This window comes from Theobroma cacao, chromosome 8 (assembly GCF_053813885.1).
Source record: "Theobroma cacao isolate CCN51 chromosome 8, ASM5381388v1, whole genome shotgun sequence".
Taxonomy (NCBI): Eukaryota; Viridiplantae; Streptophyta; class Magnoliopsida; order Malvales; family Malvaceae; genus Theobroma; species Theobroma cacao.
In genome coordinates, this window is record NC_142646.1 from 25,975,929 (window position 1) to 25,995,883 (window position 19,955).

The 19,955-nt window shown below is 38.3% G+C and overlaps 3 protein-coding genes across 3 annotated transcripts in view; all 3 read left to right on the forward strand.

The window, feature by feature from the left end:
* Positions 1 to 668, forward strand: part of LOC18592819 (uncharacterized) — a 44,894-nt gene extending 44,226 nt beyond the window's left edge. Inside the window, exon 13 of the transcript XR_016028049.1 lies at positions 307 to 668. The gene's annotated coding sequence lies outside the window, so the exon portion shown is untranslated. The remainder of the gene's footprint in view (positions 1 to 306) is intronic.
* A 3,583-nt stretch (positions 669 to 4,251) lies between these two features.
* On the forward strand, positions 4,252 to 11,489 carry LOC148761261 (uncharacterized). Its single transcript, XM_088809274.1, has 3 exons — positions 4,252 to 5,395; positions 10,322 to 10,405; positions 11,241 to 11,489. The coding sequence occupies exons 1-2, from the start codon at positions 4,252 to 4,254 to the stop codon at positions 10,369 to 10,371; spliced, it is 1,194 nt and encodes a 397-aa protein (XP_088665400.1). The 3' UTR covers positions 10,372 to 10,405; positions 11,241 to 11,489.
* An 801-nt stretch (positions 11,490 to 12,290) lies between these two features.
* On the forward strand, positions 12,291 to 19,528 carry LOC148761262 (uncharacterized). Its single transcript, XM_088809275.1, has 3 exons — positions 12,291 to 13,434; positions 18,361 to 18,444; positions 19,280 to 19,528. Exons 1-2 carry the CDS (start codon positions 12,291 to 12,293, stop codon positions 18,408 to 18,410), a joined length of 1,194 nt encoding a protein of 397 aa, XP_088665401.1. The 3' UTR covers positions 18,411 to 18,444; positions 19,280 to 19,528.
* The last annotated feature ends 427 nt before the right edge of the window (positions 19,529 to 19,955 follow it).

Here is a 19,955-nt window from a genome sequence, read left to right on the forward strand (position 1 = left end):
TATTTTTTAACAAAGTTGCCCTTAATAAAACTTCCTCATATTCAAACACGTGTTGAAAAAAATGTTTTTCGTTTAAGAAACAAAAAATCAACACGACCATTACTCAGGAACAATGATACATAGGTGCAAAAGCTAACAACAAAATATTTAAATTATAAAAAAAGAAAGATGAAAAAGAAGAAAGAAGGGTCATCATCATAATTTTCTTCTCATACACACAAATGAACAAATGGAGAAAAAGAAAAAGAGAAGTGGAGACAAAGCTATTTTGATTTTTGATGAGTCTTTTGTTTTTTTTTTCTTTAGTTGGTCGAGTTGTTGTGGGAGGATCCCAAAGCCTTGATAGTTACAACCTTAAGGATGTATTGGTGGTTTGTAGCTGCTACTACAAGAGCTTTGACAAAAGGACCAACCCAGAAATCTTAGACAAAAATGTTGTTACATGACATGTTGAAAAAAAATTATTGTACACCATGTTTAAGGTGTTTAACTCCAAGAGTTTATGTCCTAGTGAAATACTAAGATAGAGACCAAGTTATACGCCATGTTTAAAAAATAATATAGTTACACACCATGTCAAAAAAAAATGTTATTACATGCAATGTTGAAAAAGTTGTTAACACTATATTGAAAAACAATTTATTACACGCCATGTTTAAGGTGTTTAATTCTAATAGTTTATATCCTAGTGAAATAAAAAGATAAAGACTAAGTTACATGCCATATAGCAAAAAAAGTTGTTAGACGCCATGTTGAAAAAAAAATTTATTACACGCCATGTTGAAAAAAAAAGTTATTACATGCCATGTTTAAGGTGTTTAACTTCAAGAATTTATGTTCTTGTGAAATAAAAAGATAGGGATCAAGTTATGTAAAGCCCGACCTTATAAAATACTATTCATGACATACATGTGATGATAGCATGATTGCATGCTAGGAGAGTCCCGAAAAATTTACAAAAGTCGGTATTGTACCTAGAGGTACAACAAAGTTTATTTAATCCTCAAACTAGATCAAATAGGAATTTTAAGGTGAGATTAAGAGTTTCACAGTTCATGGATGACTTAAAATGGTAATTTGGAGTTTGAGGATCAATTTGGAGTCAAATCGGAATTTTCCCTAACTAGGGGCAAAATGGTCATTTGCCACCTGGGGACAAAATGAGAATTTTAGAAAAGATTTTTTTTGACCCCATTTGATTTATTAGAGTATAATTTGACTTATTGAAGTATGATTTGAGGTTTAGAAGTGAAAAATTTTAATTTCGGTATAATTTGGAGTATAGGGGTAAAATGGTAATTTTGCCACCTCAGGGGCAAAATTGTAATTTTCCACCACCAAGATATTTTTTCCAGCACATGGTCTTCCTTTGTCTTCATCTTTGACCCTTGACAAAACATGTGGTGGAGATAAATTGTTTAAATTTTTAAAATTTTAAAAACGGGCCAATGACATGATGCCATGTGTCATGCCTTTATTAATTTATTATTTTCCTTTTTAAAAGGCACAAAATCAGCCCATCTTCCACCCCATGGCCGGCCAAACCAGCAAGAAGAGAGAGAAAATAAAAACAAAACCCTAGAGAGAGAAAATCAAAGAAAAAGTGTGAATTTTCAAGGAAATTAAGTGAAAAAGGTGAGTTTTTTCTATTAAGCTTGAGTTTTCTTATTCCCAAGCATTTCTCTTTATTTTCCATGATTAAATTACATGTTTTCATGATGAATTAAATTCTGGAAAAATGGGTTAGGAGAGAGAAAGTTGTTGGATTTATTTGATTTTAATTTATGTTAGTGTTTTTAGTTAGTTTAGCATATTTAGAAACAAAACAACAAGAAAAGAATTTATTTTCTCCCCCAACCATTAATGGCTGAATTTACCATGTAGTGAGTGAGGATGAGTTTGATTTTATTCTAGGAGAATTGGTTAAGGAATGATGAATTATGAGCCTAGAAAAATAATGAGAATTTTCGGAGCAAAAATACGAATTTTTACCCACTAGGGGTATTTTCGTAATTTGCTGTTGGGACTGATAATTTGCACCACACTGAGGGACATTAAGTTAATTTGGGTGCAATTGAGGTATAGAAACTGAAAAGAATTAAATTGGAGTTTAAACGGACCCGTTAAGAATTTAATCGGGTGATAAGACGAATTAGGCCAATACCGGGTTTAGATAATTACCAGTGCATTTTGCATTCCATATCATGCATTGGTAATCTAAATTAGTTTAATTTTGATTTAGTACCAACTTGGTGAAACTCTCGATTTTGTATTGTGTCAAGGTAGTGTGTCCTCCGATAAAGGCAAGGAAATTGCATCCGAGGACCAGTAGACAGAGTGCTTCGAAAGTCTGCATTCTAGACATAGTGAGTAAACTTACTGTCATTTTAATTATCTAGGATGGTTTTTAGATGCTTTCATGAATTCTATGGAAAAGGGAATTTAAAAAGATAAATTTTCATGTTTTATAAATAAATGAGTTTCAATGAAATTAAATTATAAATTGTTTTGAAATTAATAGTGAATTTGAAAAATAGAGTACACGGAGACTGTTAATTGTGGCAATTTGATTGTTTAAATTAACTGGCTTATGATAAATCGAGCATGATTGGCTAGTTGGCAATTGTATTGAAATGCGAATTGTTTGGTTACCTTGAAAAACTACGAATTACAAAATTGCCATATCATGTTATTGAGTTTTATTATATGGTGGATTATATATTAATTAATCACTGCAGTAGGGGGTTTCTGTGGACCAGCCTTTTAGAGGGGCACAGTAAACCCCATTATATTCTTACCTCGAACGGAGAGGCGCGTAGGGTATCTCCTGGGGTAAAGTTTAGGGTTCACTTCACGCTAAACCACCACGTGAGGGGGAACTCAGCCAACGCCAAGGAACGGCTATGTTTTCAAAACAAAAACATGATTTATGTGAAATGTGAATTTTAATAGCCTTGGCGGTCTCGGTAGGATGCCTCGGCCAAGGTGTCCCCGAGAATGGATTTATGGCACAAGCCTAGATTTTTATGAGATTCATAAGCCTCTTTACGTGTTTTGAACAAAATGTGTTCTAATGCTATAACCCAGTTTATGATGATTTACTTTATTGTCTCCATGTACTCAACTCTAGATGTTTATGATGATGTTTGTTTACTCATTGGGATTTTATAATCTCACCACCCTCCTTTCCACCCATTTCAGGTTCAGTATAGACTGTAGATAGCTGATCTCATCGAGGACTACAGTGGGATCTGCATTTTCCAAACCGTAGGTTCACAGTCCTCTTTACTTTTGTTTATTCGGGGGCACTCTTGTTATTGTAAATTAAATTAAATTTTTGGCTTACTGTATTTAAGTATGTATAAATTTATTTAGCTTTTACGCTATAAAAATTATTCACGTATAACTCTATAAATATTGTTTTATAAGAAAATAGAATATTTTACTTAATATTTCTTTTATTTTCTTATTATATTCAAATAACCATAATTTCGTTTTAAATGAAGATTTTAGACTTTTAAACTCATTTTGAATATGAATTATGTGTTTTGTACTTGTATATTACGTTTTAGCCAATTTTGAAATTTTTGAGAAAAATGACCAAAATACCCCTGTGAGACGAAAAATTAATATTTTATTTGTTTAAAGTTGGAAACAGCTTAAAATCTTTTAGAACACTATATTTGACAATGGTTGCTCACAAGGGAACAAAGAAACTGATAGTAAAGCCTTGCGGGGTTTCGGGTTGACATTCCGGGCAATAAGTGTCTACCGGGACACCGCGGTGGTTGTCACGGGCTCGAGGAGAGTACCGGGTCGTGACAATTCGATTGGTATCAGAGCTTTTGGTTTTCAAGATCAAAGTTTTTAGTTTTAAAGTTGTTTTAAAAATTTACAATATCAGTGTGGCCCCGGATTAAGTTAAGTTAGGTTAGGTTGAATAGAATGCATGCATTTGCATATAGAGCCTAAGGTTACCTAAACTTGCTCGTATATTTTTTTATATAGATTATAATGCCTCCTCGACGTGGACGCCCACCTCTCACTAGATCCGTTGGGAGGGGAAGAGGTCGTTCCCAACGTCATCAGCCAGATACAGTGGAGGAGGAATCAGCTGCATCTACCATTCGGGCAGCACCTGCTGCTGAGCAGGTCGATAGTCCTCCACATCCTCCATCTCCTCAGCCACCTACTGGTATTCCCGCCATGCCTACTGAGGCAGCACAGGCATTGGCAGCTTTCTTTGCAGCAATGGCTGGTCAAGCTCAGACTGGTCAAGTTCCACCTGTAGTGCCTCCAACTACTCCTTTAGTTCCACCACCAATACAGGATGTATCCATTTCCAAGAAGCTGAAGGAGGCTAGGCAATTGGGTTGTGTATCTTTCACTGGTGAGTTGGATGCCACTGTGGCAAAGGACTGGATTAATCAGGTGTCCGAGACTCTCTCTGATATGGGATTAGATGATGACATGAAGCTGATGGTGGCTACGAGATTATTAGAGAAGAGGGCTCGTACTTGGTGGAATTCGGTGAAGTCTCGTTCCGCTACTCCTCAGACATGGTCCAATTTTCTCAGGGAATTCGATGGTCAGTATTTCACTTATTTCCATCAAAAAGAAAAGAAGAGAGAATTTCTGAGTTTGAAACAGGGAAATCTAACTGTAGAGGAGTACGAGACTCGTTTTAACGAGTTGATGTTATATGTGCCGGATCTGGTGAAATCTGAGCAGGATCAGGCCAGCTATTTCGAGGAAGGGCTCCGTAATGAGATCAGAGAGCGAATGACAGTGATTGGTAGGGAGCCACATAAGGAGGTGGTACAGATGGCTTTACGGGCTGAGAAGCTCGCGACTGAGAATAGAAGGATTCGGACTGAGTTTGCAAAAAGGAGGAATCCTGGTACGTCTTCTAGTCAGCCAGTAAAAAAAGGCAAGGACTCAGCAACTTCAGGGAGCACTACTTCTGTTTCCGTGACATCTCCTCGACCTCCATTTCCACCATCACAGCAGAGACCTTCGAGGTTTAGCAGATCTGCTATGACTGGTTCTGGGAAGAGTCTCGGAGGTTTTGACAGATGCAGAAATTGTGGGAATTATCATAGTGGGCTATGTAGAGGGCCAACAAGATGTTTCCAATGTGGACAGACGGGTCACATTAGGAGTAATTGCCCACAGTTAGGACGAGCCACTGTAGCTGCATCATCTCCACCAGCTCGCACAGATATACAGAGGAGAGATTCTTCTGGGTTACCACCGAGACAGGGAGTAGCCATACGGTCTGGTGTGGAGAGTAATACCCCGTCACATCCACCTTCGAGACCACAGACTCGTACCGCGACAAGAGTTTTTGCTGTGACAGAAGATGAGGCACGAGTCCGACCTGGAGCAGAGACAGGTACTATGTCTTTATTTGATAAAGATGCTTATGTTTTGATAGATTCTGGCTCAGATAGATCTTATGTGAGTACGACATTTGCATCAATTACTGATAGAAACCTGTCACCATTAGAGGAAGAAATTGTAGTGCATACCCCTCTAGGAGAACAGTTGATTAGAAATACTTGTTATAGAGACTGTGGGGTAAGGGTAGGTGAGGAAGAATTTAGGGGTGACTTAATTCCTCTAGAGATCTTGGATTTTGATTTAATATTAGGTATGGACTGGTTAACTGCACATCGGGCAAACGTGGATTGTTTCCGAAAAGAAGTTGTTCTTTGGAATTCGGAGGGAGCAGAGATTGTGTTTGTAGGGGAACGTCGAGTATTACCATCTTGTGTAATCTCGGCCATCAAAGCTTCAAAATTAGTGCAAAAAGGGTATCCGACTTATTTGGCATACGTGATCGATACTTCAAAGGGGGAACCTAAGTTAGAGGATGTCCCAATAGTAAGTGAGTTTCTTGATGTATTTCCTGATGATTTACCGGGAATACCTCCTAATCGAGAGCTTGAGTTCCCTATTGATTTACTTCCGGGTACCGCACCTATTTCTATTCCTCCATATAGAATGGCTCTAGCAGAGTTGAAGGAACTGAAAGCCTAGTTGCAAGATTTGGTGGATAAAGGTTTCATTCGCCCTAGCATTTCTCCTTGGGGAGCACCAGTCCTATTTGTAAAGAAGAAAGATGGCACTCTTCGATTGTGTATTGATTACCGTCAGTTGAACCGAGTGACCATCAAGAATAAATACCCTTTACCCCGGATAGATGATCTTTTTGATCAATTACGAGGTGCTATGGTATTCTCTAAGATTGATTTGAGATCTGGGTACTATCAGTTGAGGATTAAGGAGCAGGATGTACCTAAGACTGCCTTCAGGACGCGTTATGGGCATTATGAGTTTCTGGTGATGCCGTTTGGTTTGACTAATGCCCTGGCAGTTTTTATGGATCTTATGAACAGGGTGTTCCATCCATACTTGGATAAGTTTGTGATAGTATTCATCGATGACATCCTGGTTTATTCGAAGAATGATGATGAACATGCTGCCCATTTGCGCATTGTGTTGCAAACTTTGCACGAGAGACAACTCTATGCCAAGTTCTCTAAATGTGAATTCTGGTTGAAGGAAGTGGTTTTCTTGGGACATGTGGTGTCCGAAGCTGGAATTTATGTCGATCCCAAGAAGATTGAGGCAATCTTGCAATGGGAGCAACCGAGAATGGTAACTGAGATTCGTAGTTTCCTTGGCTTAGCCGGTTATTACCGGAGATTTGTTCAGGGATTTTCTTTGATAGCAGCTCCTCTGACTCGTTTAACTCGTCAAGGAGTTAAGTATGAGTGGGATGATGTTTGTGAGAATCGATTTCAGGAGCTAAAGAACCGGTTAACCTCCGCTCCCGTTTTAACACTTCCTGTTAGTGGAAAAGAATTTGTGGTATACAGCGATGCATCTAAGTTGGGATTAGGGTGTGTGTTGATGCAGGATGAGAAAGTAATAGCTTATGCTTCCCGACAGTTGAAGAAGCACGAGACGAATTACCCTACTCATGACTTGGAGTTAGCAGCAGTAGTATTCGCATTGAAGATTTGGAGACATTATTTATATGGTGAGCGTTGTCGGATTTTTTCTGATCATAAAAGTTTGAAGTATTTGCTCACCCAGAAAGAGCTTAACTTGAGACAGAGACGATGGTTGGAGTTGATTAAGGATTATGACTTAGTGATTGATTATCATCCGGGAAAAGCAAATGTTGTAGCGGATGCTTTAAGTCGTAAATCCTCATCGTCGTTAGCAACACTTCGGAGTTCTTATTTTCCGATGTTACTTGAGATGAAATCTCTAGGGATCCAGTTGAATAATGGTGAGGATGGAACCCTACTTGCTAGTTTCATCGTGAGACCTTCATTGTTGAATCAGATCAGAGAATTGCAGAAAACTGATGATTGGTTGAAACAGGAAGTTCAAAAGCTGCAAGATGGAAAAGCTAGTGAGTTTAGACTTAGCGATGATGGTACTTTGATGCTTAGAGACCGAATTTGTGTCCCTAAGGATGATCAGTTGAGACGAGCTATTTTGGAGGAAGCTCATTCTTCCGCCTACGCTTTACATCCCGGAAGCACCAAGATGTATCGGACTATTAAAGAAAGTTATTGGTGGCCGGGTATGAAACGAGACATAGCAGAGTTTGTAGCGAAATGTCTCACATGCCAACAGATCAAGGCGGAGCATCAAAAACCGTCAGGTACTCTTCAACCTTTATCGATTCCTGAATGGAAGTGGGAGCATGTGACTATGGACTTTGTATTGGGTTTGCCGCGGACACAAAGTGGGAAGGATGCTATTTGGGTGATTGTGGATAGATTGACTAAGTCCGCCCATTTCTTGGCTATCCATAGCACGTATTCTATTGAGAGGCTGGCAAGACTTTATATAGATGAGATTGTGAGATTACACGGAGTCCCAGTTTCTATTGTGTCAGATCTAGACCCTCAATTTACTTCTCGATTTTGGCCGAAATTTCAGGAAGCTCTTGGAACTAAATTGAGATTTAGTACTGCCTTTCATCCACAGACAGATGGTCAATCTGAGAGAACTATTCAGACCTTGGAGGATATGTTACGGGCTTGTGTCATTGACTTTATCGGGAGTTGGGACAGACACTTGCCATTGGTGGAGTTTGCTTATAATAACAGTTTTCAGTCTAGTATTGGGATGGCACCATACGAGGCTTTGTATGGAAGGAAATGCCGAACTCCGCTCTGTTGGGATGAAGTAGGTGAGAGAAAATTGGTGAATGTGGAATTGATTGATTTGACAAACGATAAGGTCAAAGTTATCCGAGAGCGATTAAAGACAGCTCAAGATAGGCAGAAGAATTATTCGGATAAACGAAGGAAAGATTTGGAGTTTGAAGTCGACGATAAAGTTTTTCTTAAGGTTTCTCCTTGGAAATGTAATAATTTGAAATTTCCAAGTATTAAATCTTATTTGATTATACTATTGTGATAATTTGTGGTATTTATTAGATGATGAAAGGTGTGATTCGATTCGCGAAGAGGGGAAAGCTCAATCCAAGATACATTGGACCTTTTCGTATCATTGAAAGGATTGGGCCAGTGGCTTACAGACTTGAATTACCCCCAGAGTTAGATCGAATTCATAATGTCTTCCATGTCTCGATGTTGAAAAAGTATGTTCCCGATCCCTCTCACATTTTAGAGACACCTCCCATTGAGTTGCATGAGGATTTGAAGTTCGAGGTGCAGCTTGTACGTATTCTAGATCGAAAGGATCGAGTGCTAAGGAACAAGAGCATTCCAATGGTGAAAGTATTGTGGAATAATGCTCGAATGGAGGAGATAACGTGGGAAGTCGAGAGCCATATGAGAAACCAATATCCACATCTTTTATTCGAATCAGGTAAGTGAAATTTTGAGGTCAAAATTTTATTTTAAGGGGGGTAGTGCTGTAAAGCCCGACCTTATAAAATACTATTCATGACATACATGTGATGATAGCATGATTGCATGCTAGGAGAGTCCCGAAAAATTTACAAAAGTCAGTATTGTACCTAGAGGTACAACAAAGTTTATTTAATCCTCAAACTAGATCAAATAGGAATTTTAAGGTGAGATTAAGAGTTTCACAGTTCATGGATGACTTAAAATGGTAATTTGGAGTTTGAGGATCAATTTGGAGTCAAATCAGAATTTTCCCTAACTAGGGGCAAAATGGTCATTTGCCACCTGGGGACAAAATGGGAATTTTAGAAAAGATTTTTTTTGACCCCATTTGATTTATTAGAGTATAATTTGACTTATTGAAGTATGATTTGAGGTTTAGAAGTGAAAAATTTTAATTTCGGTATAATTTGGAGTATAGGGGTAAAATGGTAATTTTGCCACCTCAGGGGCAAAATTGTAATTTTCCACCACCAGGATATTTTTTCCAGCACATGGTCTTCCTTTGTCTTCATCTTTGACCCTTGACAAAACATGTGGTGGAGATAAATTGTTTAAATTTTTAAAATTTTAAAAACGGGCCAATGACATGATGCCATGTGTCATGCCTTTATTAATTTATTATTTTCTTTTTTAAAAGGCACAAAATCAGCCCATCTTCCACCCCATGGCCGGCCAAACCAGCAAGAAGAGAGAGAAAACAAAAAGAAAACCCTAGAGAGAGAAAATCAAAGAAAAAGTGTGAATTTTCAAGGAAATTAAGTGAAAAAGGTGAGTTTTTTCTATTAAGCTTGAGTTTTCTTATTCCCAAGCATTTCTCTTTATTTTCCATGATTAAATTACATGTTTTCATGATGAATTAAATTCTGGAAAAATGGGTTAGGAGAGAGAAAGTTGTTGGATTTATTTGATTTTAATTTATGTTAGTGTTTTTAGTTAGTTTAGCATATTTAGAAACAAAACAACAAGAAAAGAATTTATTTTCTCCCCCAACCATTAATGGCTGAATTTACCATGTAGTGAGTGAGGATGAGTTTGATTTTATTCTAGGAGAATTGGTTAAGGAATGATGAATTATGAGCCTAGAAAAATAATGGGAATTTTCGGAGCAAAAATACGAATTTTTACCCACTAGGGGTATTTTCGTAATTTGCTGTTGGGACTGATAATTTGCACCACACTGAGGGACATTAAGTTAATTTGGGTGCAATTGAGGTATAGAAACTGAAAAGAATTAAATTGGAATTTAAACGGACCCGTTAAGAATTTAATCGGGTGATAAGACGAATTAGGCCAATACCGGGTTTAGATAGTTACCAGTGCATTTTGCATTCCATATCAGGCATTGGTAATCTAAATTAGTTTAATTTTGATTTAGTACCAACTTGGTGAAACTCTCGATTTTGTATTGTGTCAAGGTGGTGAGTCCTCCGATAAAGGCAAGGAAATTGCATCCGAGGACCAGTAGACAGAGTGCTTCGAAAGTCTGCATTCTAGACATAGTGAGTAAACTTACTGTCATTTTAATTATCTAGGGTGGTTTTTAGATGCTTTCATGAATTCTATGGAAAAGGGAATTTAAAAAGATAAATTTTCATGTTTTATGAATAAATGAGTTTCAATGAAATTAAATTATAAATTGTTTTGAAATTAATAGTGATTTTGAAAAATAGAGTACACGGAGACTGTTAATTGTGGCAATTTGATTGTTTAAATTAACTGGCTTATGATAAATCGAGCATGATTGGCTAGTTGGCAATTGTATTGAAATGCGAATTGTTTGGTTACCTTGAAAAACTACGAATTACAAAATTGCCATATCATGTTATTGAGTTTTATTATATGGTGGATTATATATTAATTAATCACTGCAGTAGGGGGTTTCTGTGGACCAGCCTTTTAGAGGGGCACAGTAAACCCCATTATATTCTTACCTCGAACGGAGAGGCGCGTAGGGTATCTCCTGGGGTAAAGTTTAGGGTTCACTTCACGCTAAACCACCACGTGAGGGGGAACTCAGCCAACGCCAAGGAACGGCTATGTTTTCAAAACAAAAACATGATTTATGTGAAATGTGAATTTTAATAGCCTTGGCGGTCTCGGTAGGATGCCTCGGCCAAGGTGTCCCCGAGAATGGATTTATGGCACAAGCCTAGATTTTTATGAGATTCATAAGCCTCTTTACGTGTTTTGAACAAAATGTGTTCTAATGCTATAACCCAGTTTATGATGATTTACTTTATTGTCTCCATGTACTCAACTCTAGATGTTTATGATGATGTTTGTTTACTCATTGGGATTTTATAATCTCACCACCCTCCTTTCCACCCATTTCAGGTTCAGTATAGACTGTAGATAGCTGATCTCATCGAGGACTACAGTGGGATCTGCATTTTCCAAACCGTAGGTTCACAGTCCTCTTTACTTTTGTTTATTCGGGGGCACTCTTGTTATTGTAAATTAAATTAAATTTTTGGCTTACTGTATTTAAGTATGTATAAATTTATTTAGCTTTTACGCTATAAAAATTATTCACGTATAACTCTATAAATATTGTTTTATAAGAAAATAGAATATTTTACTTAATATTTCTTTTATTTTCTTATTATATTCAAATAACCATAATTTCGTTTTAAATGAAGATTTTAGACTTTTAAACTCATTTTGAATATGAATTATGTGTTTTGTACTTGTATATTACGTTTTAGCCAATTTTGAAATTTTTGAGAAAAATGACCAAAATACCCCTGTGAGACGAAAAATTAATATTTTATTTGTTTAAAGTTGGAAACAGCTTAAAATCTTTTAGAACACGATATTTGACAATGGTTGCTCACAAGGGAACAAAGAAACTGATAGTAAAGCCTTGCGGGGTTTCGGGTTGACATTCCGGGCAATAAGTGTCTACCGGGACACCGCGGTGGTTGTCACGGGCTCGAGGAGAGTACCGGGTCGTGACAATTCGATTGGTATCAGAGCTTTTGGTTTTCAAGATCAAAGTTTTTAGTTTTAAAGTTGTTTTAAAAATTTACAATATCAGTGTGGCCCCGGATTAAGTTAAGTTAGGTTAGGTTGAATAGAATGCATGCATTTGCATATAGAGCCTAAGGTTACCTAAACTTGCTCGTATATTTTTTTATATAGATTATAATGCCTCCTCGACGTGGACGCCCACCTCTCACTAGATCCGTTGGGAGGGGAAGAGGTCGTTCCCAACGTCATCAGCCAGATACAGTGGAGGAGGAATCAGCTGCATCTACCATTCGGGCAGCACCTGCTGCTGAGCAGGTCGATAGTCCTCCACATCCTCCATCTCCTCAGCCACCTACTGGTATTCCCGCCATGCCTACTGAGGCAGCACAGGCATTGGCAGCTTTCTTTGCAGCAATGGCTGGTCAAGCTCAGACTGGTCAAGTTCCACCTGTAGTGCCTCCAACTACTCCTTTAGTTCCACCACCAATACAGGATGTATCCATTTCCAAGAAGCTGAAGGAGGCTAGGCAATTGGGTTGTGTATCTTTCACTGGTGAGTTGGATGCCACTGTGGCAAAGGACTGGATTAATCAGGTGTCCGAGACTCTCTCTGATATGGGATTAGATGATGACATGAAGCTGATGGTGGCTACGAGATTATTAGAGAAGAGGGCTCGTACTTGGTGGAATTCGGTGAAGTCTCGTTCCGCTACTCCTCAGACATGGTCCAATTTTCTCAGGGAATTCGATGGTCAGTATTTCACTTATTTCCATCAAAAAGAAAAGAAGAGAGAATTTCTGAGTTTGAAACAGGGAAATCTAACTGTAGAGGAGTACGAGACTCGTTTTAACGAGTTGATGTTATATGTGCCGGATCTGGTGAAATCTGAGCAGGATCAGGCCAGCTATTTCGAGGAAGGGCTCCGTAATGAGATCAGAGAGCGAATGACAGTGATTGGTAGGGAGCCACATAAGGAGGTGGTACAGATGGCTTTACGGGCTGAGAAGCTCGCGACTGAGAATAGAAGGATTCGGACTGAGTTTGCAAAAAGGAGGAATCCTGGTACGTCTTCTAGTCAGCCAGTAAAAAAAGGCAAGGACTCAGCAACTTCAGGGAGCACTACTTCTGTTTCCGTGACATCTCCTCGACCTCCATTTCCACCATCACAGCAGAGACCTTCGAGGTTTAGCAGATCTGCTATGACTGGTTCTGGGAAGAGTCTCGGAGGTTTTGACAGATGCAGAAATTGTGGGAATTATCATAGTGGGCTATGTAGAGGGCCAACAAGATGTTTCCAATGTGGACAGACGGGTCACATTAGGAGTAATTGCCCACAGTTAGGACGAGCCACTGTAGCTGCATCATCTCCACCAGCTCGCACAGATATACAGAGGAGAGATTCTTCTGGGTTACCACCGAGACAGGGAGTAGCCATACGGTCTGGTGTGGAGAGTAATACCCCGTCACATCCACCTTCGAGACCACAGACTCGTACCGCGACAAGAGTTTTTGCTGTGACAGAAGATGAGGCACGAGTCCGACCTGGAGCAGAGACAGGTACTATGTCTTTATTTGATAAAGATGCTTATGTTTTGATAGATTCTGGCTCAGATAGATCTTATGTGAGTACGACATTTGCATCAATTACTGATAGAAACCTGTCACCATTAGAGGAAGAAATTGTAGTGCATACCCCTCTAGGAGAACAGTTGATTAGAAATACTTGTTATAGAGACTGTGGGGTAAGGGTAGGTGAGGAAGAATTTAGGGGTGACTTAATTCCTCTAGAGATCTTGGATTTTGATTTAATATTAGGTATGGACTGGTTAACTGCACATCGGGCAAACGTGGATTGTTTCCGAAAAGAAGTTGTTCTTTGGAATTCGGAGGGAGCAGAGATTGTGTTTGTAGGGGAACGTCGAGTATTACCATCTTGTGTAATCTCGGCCATCAAAGCTTCAAAATTAGTGCAAAAAGGGTATCCGACTTATTTGGCATACGTGATCGATACTTCAAAGGGGGAACCTAAGTTAGAGGATGTCCCAATAGTAAGTGAGTTTCTTGATGTATTTCCTGATGATTTACCGGGAATACCTCCTAATCGAGAGCTTGAGTTCCCTATTGATTTACTTCCGGGTACCGCACCTATTTCTATTCCTCCATATAGAATGGCTCTAGCAGAGTTGAAGGAACTGAAAGCCTAGTTGCAAGATTTGGTGGATAAAGGTTTCATTCGCCCTAGCATTTCTCCTTGGGGAGCACCAGTCCTATTTGTAAAGAAGAAAGATGGCACTCTTCGATTGTGTATTGATTACCGTCAGTTGAACCGAGTGACCATCAAGAATAAATACCCTTTACCCCGGATAGATGATCTTTTTGATCAATTACGAGGTGCTATGGTATTCTCTAAGATTGATTTGAGATCTGGGTACTATCAGTTGAGGATTAAGGAGCAGGATGTACCTAAGACTGCCTTCAGGACGCGTTATGGGCATTATGAGTTTCTGGTGATGCCGTTTGGTTTGACTAATGCCCCGGCAGTTTTTATGGATCTTATGAACAGGGTGTTCCATCCATACTTGGATAAGTTTGTGATAGTATTCATCGATGACATCCTGGTTTATTCGAAGAATGATGATGAACATGCTGCCCATTTGCGCATTGTGTTGCAAACTTTGCACGAGAGACAACTCTATGCCAAGTTCTCTAAATGTGAATTCTGGTTGAAGGAAGTGGTTTTCTTGGGACATGTGGTGTCCGAAGCTGGAATTTATGTCGATCCCAAGAAGATTGAGGCAATCTTGCAATGGGAGCAACCGAGAATGGTAACTGAGATTCGTAGTTTCCTTGGCTTAGCCGGTTATTACCGGAGATTTGTTCAGGGATTTTCTTTGATAGCAGCTCCTCTGACTCGTTTAACTCGTCAAGGAGTTAAGTATGAGTGGGATGATGTTTGTGAGAATCGATTTCAGGAGCTAAAGAACCGGTTAACCTCCGCTCCCGTTTTAACACTTCCTGTTAGTGGAAAAGAATTTGTGGTATACAGCGATGCATCTAAGTTGGGATTAGGGTGTGTGTTGATGCAGGATGAGAAAGTAATAGCTTATGCTTCCCGACAGTTGAAGAAGCACGAGACGAATTACCCTACTCATGACTTGGAGTTAGCAGCAGTAGTATTCGCATTGAAGATTTGGAGACATTATTTATATGGTGAGCGTTGTCGGATTTTTTCTGATCATAAAAGTTTGAAGTATTTGCTCACCCAGAAAGAGCTTAACTTGAGACAGAGACGATGGTTGGAGTTGATTAAGGATTATGACTTAGTGATTGATTATCATCCGGGAAAAGCAAATGTTGTAGCGGATGCTTTAAGTCGTAAATCCTCATCGTCGTTAGCAACACTTCGGAGTTCTTATTTTCCGATGTTACTTGAGATGAAATCTCTAGGGATCCAGTTGAATAATGGTGAGGATGGAACCCTACTTGCTAGTTTCATCGTGAGACCTTCATTGTTGAATCAGATCAGAGAATTGCAGAAAACTGATGATTGGTTGAAACAGGAAGTTCAAAAGCTGCAAGATGGAAAAGCTAGTGAGTTTAGACTTAGCGATGATGGTACTTTGATGCTTAGAGACCGAATTTGTGTCCCTAAGGATGATCAGTTGAGACGAGCTATTTTGGAGGAAGCTCATTCTTCCGCCTACGCTTTACATCCCGGAAGCACCAAGATGTATCGGACTATTAAAGAAAGTTATTGGTGGCCGGGTATGAAACGAGACATAGCAGAGTTTGTAGCGAAATGTCTCACATGCCAACAGATCAAGGCGGAGCATCAAAAACCGTCAGGTACTCTTCAACCTTTATCGATTCCTGAATGGAAGTGGGAGCATGTGACTATGGACTTTGTATTGGGTTTGCCGCGGACACAAAGTGGGAAGGATGCTATTTGGGTGATTGTGGATAGATTGACTAAGTCCGCCCATTTCTTGGCTATCCATAGCACGTATTCTATTGAGAGGCTGGCAAGACTTTATATAGATGAGATTGTGAGATTACACGGAGTCCCAGTTTCTATTGTGTCAGATCGAGACCCTCAATTTACTTCTCGATTTTGGCCGAAATTTCAGGAAGCTCTTGGAACTAAATTGAGATTTAGTACTGCCTTTCATCCACAGACAGATGGTCAATCTGAGAGAACTATTCAGACCTTGGAGGATATGTTACGGGCTTGTGTCATTGACTTTATCGGGAGTTGGGACAGACACTTGCCATTGGTGGAGTTTGCTTATAATAACAGTTTTCAGTCTAGTATTGGGATGGCACCATACGAGGCTTTGTATGGAAGGAAATGCCGAACTCCGCTCTGTTGGGATGAAGTAGGTGAGAGAAAATTGGTGAATGTGGAATTGATTGATTTGACAAACGATAAGGTCAAAGTTATCCGAGAGCGATTAAAGACAGCTCAAGATAGGCAGAAGAATTATTCGGATAAACGAAGGAAAGATTTGGAGTTTGAAGTCGACGATAAAGTTTTTCTTAAGGTTTCTCCTTGGAAATGTAATAATTTGAAATTTCCAAGTATTAAATCTTATTTGATTATACTATTGTGATAATTTGTGGTATTTATTAGATGATGAAAGGTGTGATTCGATTCGCGAAGAGGGGAAAGCTCAATCCAAGATACATTGGACCTTTTCGTATCATTGAAAGGATTGGGCCAGTGGCTTACAGACTTGAATTACCCCCAGAGTTAGATCGAATTCATAATGTCTTCCATGTCTCGATGTTGAAAAAGTATGTTCCCGATCCCTCTCACATTTTAGAGACACCTCCCATTGAGTTGCATGAGGATTTGAAGTTCGAGGTGCAGCTTGTACGTATTCTAGATCGAAAGGATCGAGTGCTAAGGAACAAGAGCATTCCAATGGTGAAAGTATTGTGGAATAATGCTCGAATGGAGGAGATAACGTGGGAAGTCGAGAGCCATATGAGAAACCAATATCCACATCTTTTATTCGAATCAGGTAAGTGAAATTTTGAGGTCAAAATTTTATTTTAAGGGGGGTAGTGCTGTAAAGCCCGACCTTATAAAATACTATTCATGACATACATGTGATGATAGCATGATTGCATGCTAGGAGAGTCCCGAAAAATTTACAAAAGTCAGTATTGTACCTAGAGGTACAACAAAGTTTATTTAATCCTCAAACTAGATCAAATAGGAATTTTAAGGTGAGATTAAGAGTTTCACAGTTCATGGATGACTTAAAATGGTAATTTGGAGTTTGAGGATCAATTTGGAGTCAAATCAGAATTTTCCCTAACTAGGGGCAAAATGGTCATTTGCCACCTGGGGACAAAATGGGAATTTTAGAAAAGATTTTTTTTGACCCCATTTGATTTATTAGAGTATAATTTGACTTATTGAAGTATGATTTGAGGTTTAGAAGTGAAAAATTTTAATTTCGGTATAATTTGGAGTATAGGGGTAAAATGGTAATTTTGCCACCTCAGGGGCAAAATTGTAATTTTCCACCACCAGGATATTTTTTCCAGCACATGGTCTTCCTTTGTCTTCATCTTTGACCCTTGACAAAACATGTGGTGGAGATAAATTGTTTAAATTTTTAAAATTTTAAAAACGGGCCAATGACATGATGCCATGTGTCATGCCTTTATTAATTTATTATTTTCTTTTTTAAAAGGCACAAAATCAGCCCATCTTCCACCCCATGGCCGGCCAAACCAGCAAGAAGAGAGAGAAAACAAAAAGAAAACCCTAGAGAGAGAAAATCAAAGAAAAAGTGTGAATTTTCAAGGAAATTAAGTGAAAAAGGTGAGTTTTTTCTATTAAGCTTGAGTTTTCTTATTCCCAAGCATTTCTCTTTATTTTCCATGATTAAATTACATGTTTTCATGATGAATTAAATTCTGGAAAAATGGGTTAGGAGAGAGAAAGTTGTTGGATTTATTTGATTTTAATTTATGTTAGTGTTTTTAGTTAGTTTAGCATATTTAGAAACAAAACAACAAGAAAAGAATTTATTTTCTCCCCCAACCATTAATGGCTGAATTTACCATGTAGTGAGTGAGGATGAGTTTGATTTTATTCTAGGAGAATTGGTTAAGGAATGATGAATTATGAGCCTAGAAAAATAATGGGAATTTTCGGAGCAAAAATACGAATTTTTACCCACTAGGGGTATTTTCGTAATTTGCTGTTGGGACTGATAATTTGCACCACACTGAGGGACATTAAGTTAATTTGGGTGCAATTGAGGTATAGAAACTGAAAAGAATTAAATTGGAGTTTAAACGGACCCGTTAAGAATTTAATCGGGTGATAAGACGAATTAGGCCAATACCGGGTTTAGATAGTTACCAGTGCATTTTGCATTCCATATCAGGCATTGGTAATCTAAATTAGTTTAATTTTGATTTAGTACCAACTTGGTGAAACTCTCGATTTTGTATTGTGTCAAGGTGGTGAGTCCTCCGATAAAGGCAAGGAAATTGCATCCGAGGACCAGTAGACAGAGTGCTTCGAAAGTCTGCATTCTAGACATAGTGAGTAAACTTACTGTCATTTTAATTATCTAGGGTGGTTTTTAGATGCTTTCATGAATTCTATGGAAAAGGGAATTTAAAAAGATAAATTTTCATGTTTTATGAATAAATGAGTTTCAATGAAATTAAATTATAAATTGTTTTGAAATTAATAGTGATTTTGAAAAATAGAGTACACGGAGACTGTTAATTGTGGCAATTTGATTGTTTAAATTAACTGGCTTATGATAAATCGAGCATGATTGGCTAGTTGGCAATTGTATTGAAATGCGAATTGTTTGGTTACCTTGAAAAACTACGAATTACAAAATTGCCATATCATGTTATTGAGTTTTATTATATGGTGGATTATATATTAATTAATCACTGCAGTAGGGGGTTTCTGTGGACCAGCCTTTTAGAGGGGCACGGTAAACCCCATTATATTCTTACCTCGAACGGAGAGGCGCGTAGGGTATCTCCTGGGGTAAAGTTTAGGGTTCACTTCACGCTAAACCACCACGTGAGGGGGAACTCAGCCAACGCCAAGGAACGGCTATGTTTTCAAAACAAAAACATGATTTATGTGAAATGTGAATTTTAATAGCCTTGGCGGTCTCGGTAGGATGCCTCGGCCAAGGTGTCCCCGAGAATGGATTTATGGCACAAGCCTAGATTTTTATGAGATTCATAAGCCTCTTTACGTGTTTTGAACAAAATGTGTTCTAATGCTATAACCCAGTTTATGATGATTTACTTTATTGTCTCCATGTACTCAACTCTAGATGTTTATGATGATGTTTGTTTACTCTTTGGGATTTTATAATCTCACCACCCTCCTTTCCACCCATTTCAGGTTCAGTATAGACTGTAGATAGCTGATCTCATCGAGGACTACAGTGGGATCTGCATTTTCCAAACCGTAGGTTCACAGTCCTCTTTACTTTTGTTTATTCGGGGGCACTCTTGTTATTGTAAATTAAATTAAATTTTTGGCTTACTGTATTTAAGTATGTATAAATTTATTTAGCTTTTACGCTATAAAAATTATTCACGTATAACTCTATAAATATTGTTTTATAAGAAAATAGAATATTTTACTTAATATTTCTTTTATTTTCTTATTATATTCAAATAACCATAATTTCGTTTTAAATGAAGATTTTAGACTTTTAAACTCATTTTGAATATGAATTATGTGTTTTGTACTTGTATATTACGTTTTAGCCAATTTTGAAATTTTTGAGAAAAATGACCAAAATACCCCTGTGAGACGAAAAATTAATATTTTATTTGTTTAAAGTTGGAAACAGCTTAAAATCTTTTAGAACACGATATTTGACAATGGTTGCTCACAAGGGAACAAAGAAACTGATAGTAAAGCCTTGCGGGGTTTCGGGTTGACATTCCGGGCAATAAGTGTCTACCGGGACACCGCGGTGGTTGTCACGGGCTCGAGGAGAGTACCGGGTCGTGACAATTCGATTGGTATCAGAGCTTTTGGTTTTCAAGATCAAAGTTTTTAGTTTTAA

Bases quoted from the DNA above. Each gene is read 5' to 3' on its own strand.
- LOC148761261 (XM_088809274.1), top strand. From the start codon at position 4,252: ATGGCTGGTCAAGCTCAGACTGGTCAAGTTCCACCTGTAGTGCCTCCA. The intron at 5,396-10,321 runs GTACTATGTCTT...TATTGTGTCAAG, and splicing joins CCGACCTGGAGCAGAGACAG to GTGGTGAGTCCTCCGATAAA.
- LOC148761262 (XM_088809275.1), top strand. From the start codon at position 12,291: ATGGCTGGTCAAGCTCAGACTGGTCAAGTTCCACCTGTAGTGCCTCCA. The intron at 13,435-18,360 runs GTACTATGTCTT...TATTGTGTCAAG, and splicing joins CCGACCTGGAGCAGAGACAG to GTGGTGAGTCCTCCGATAAA.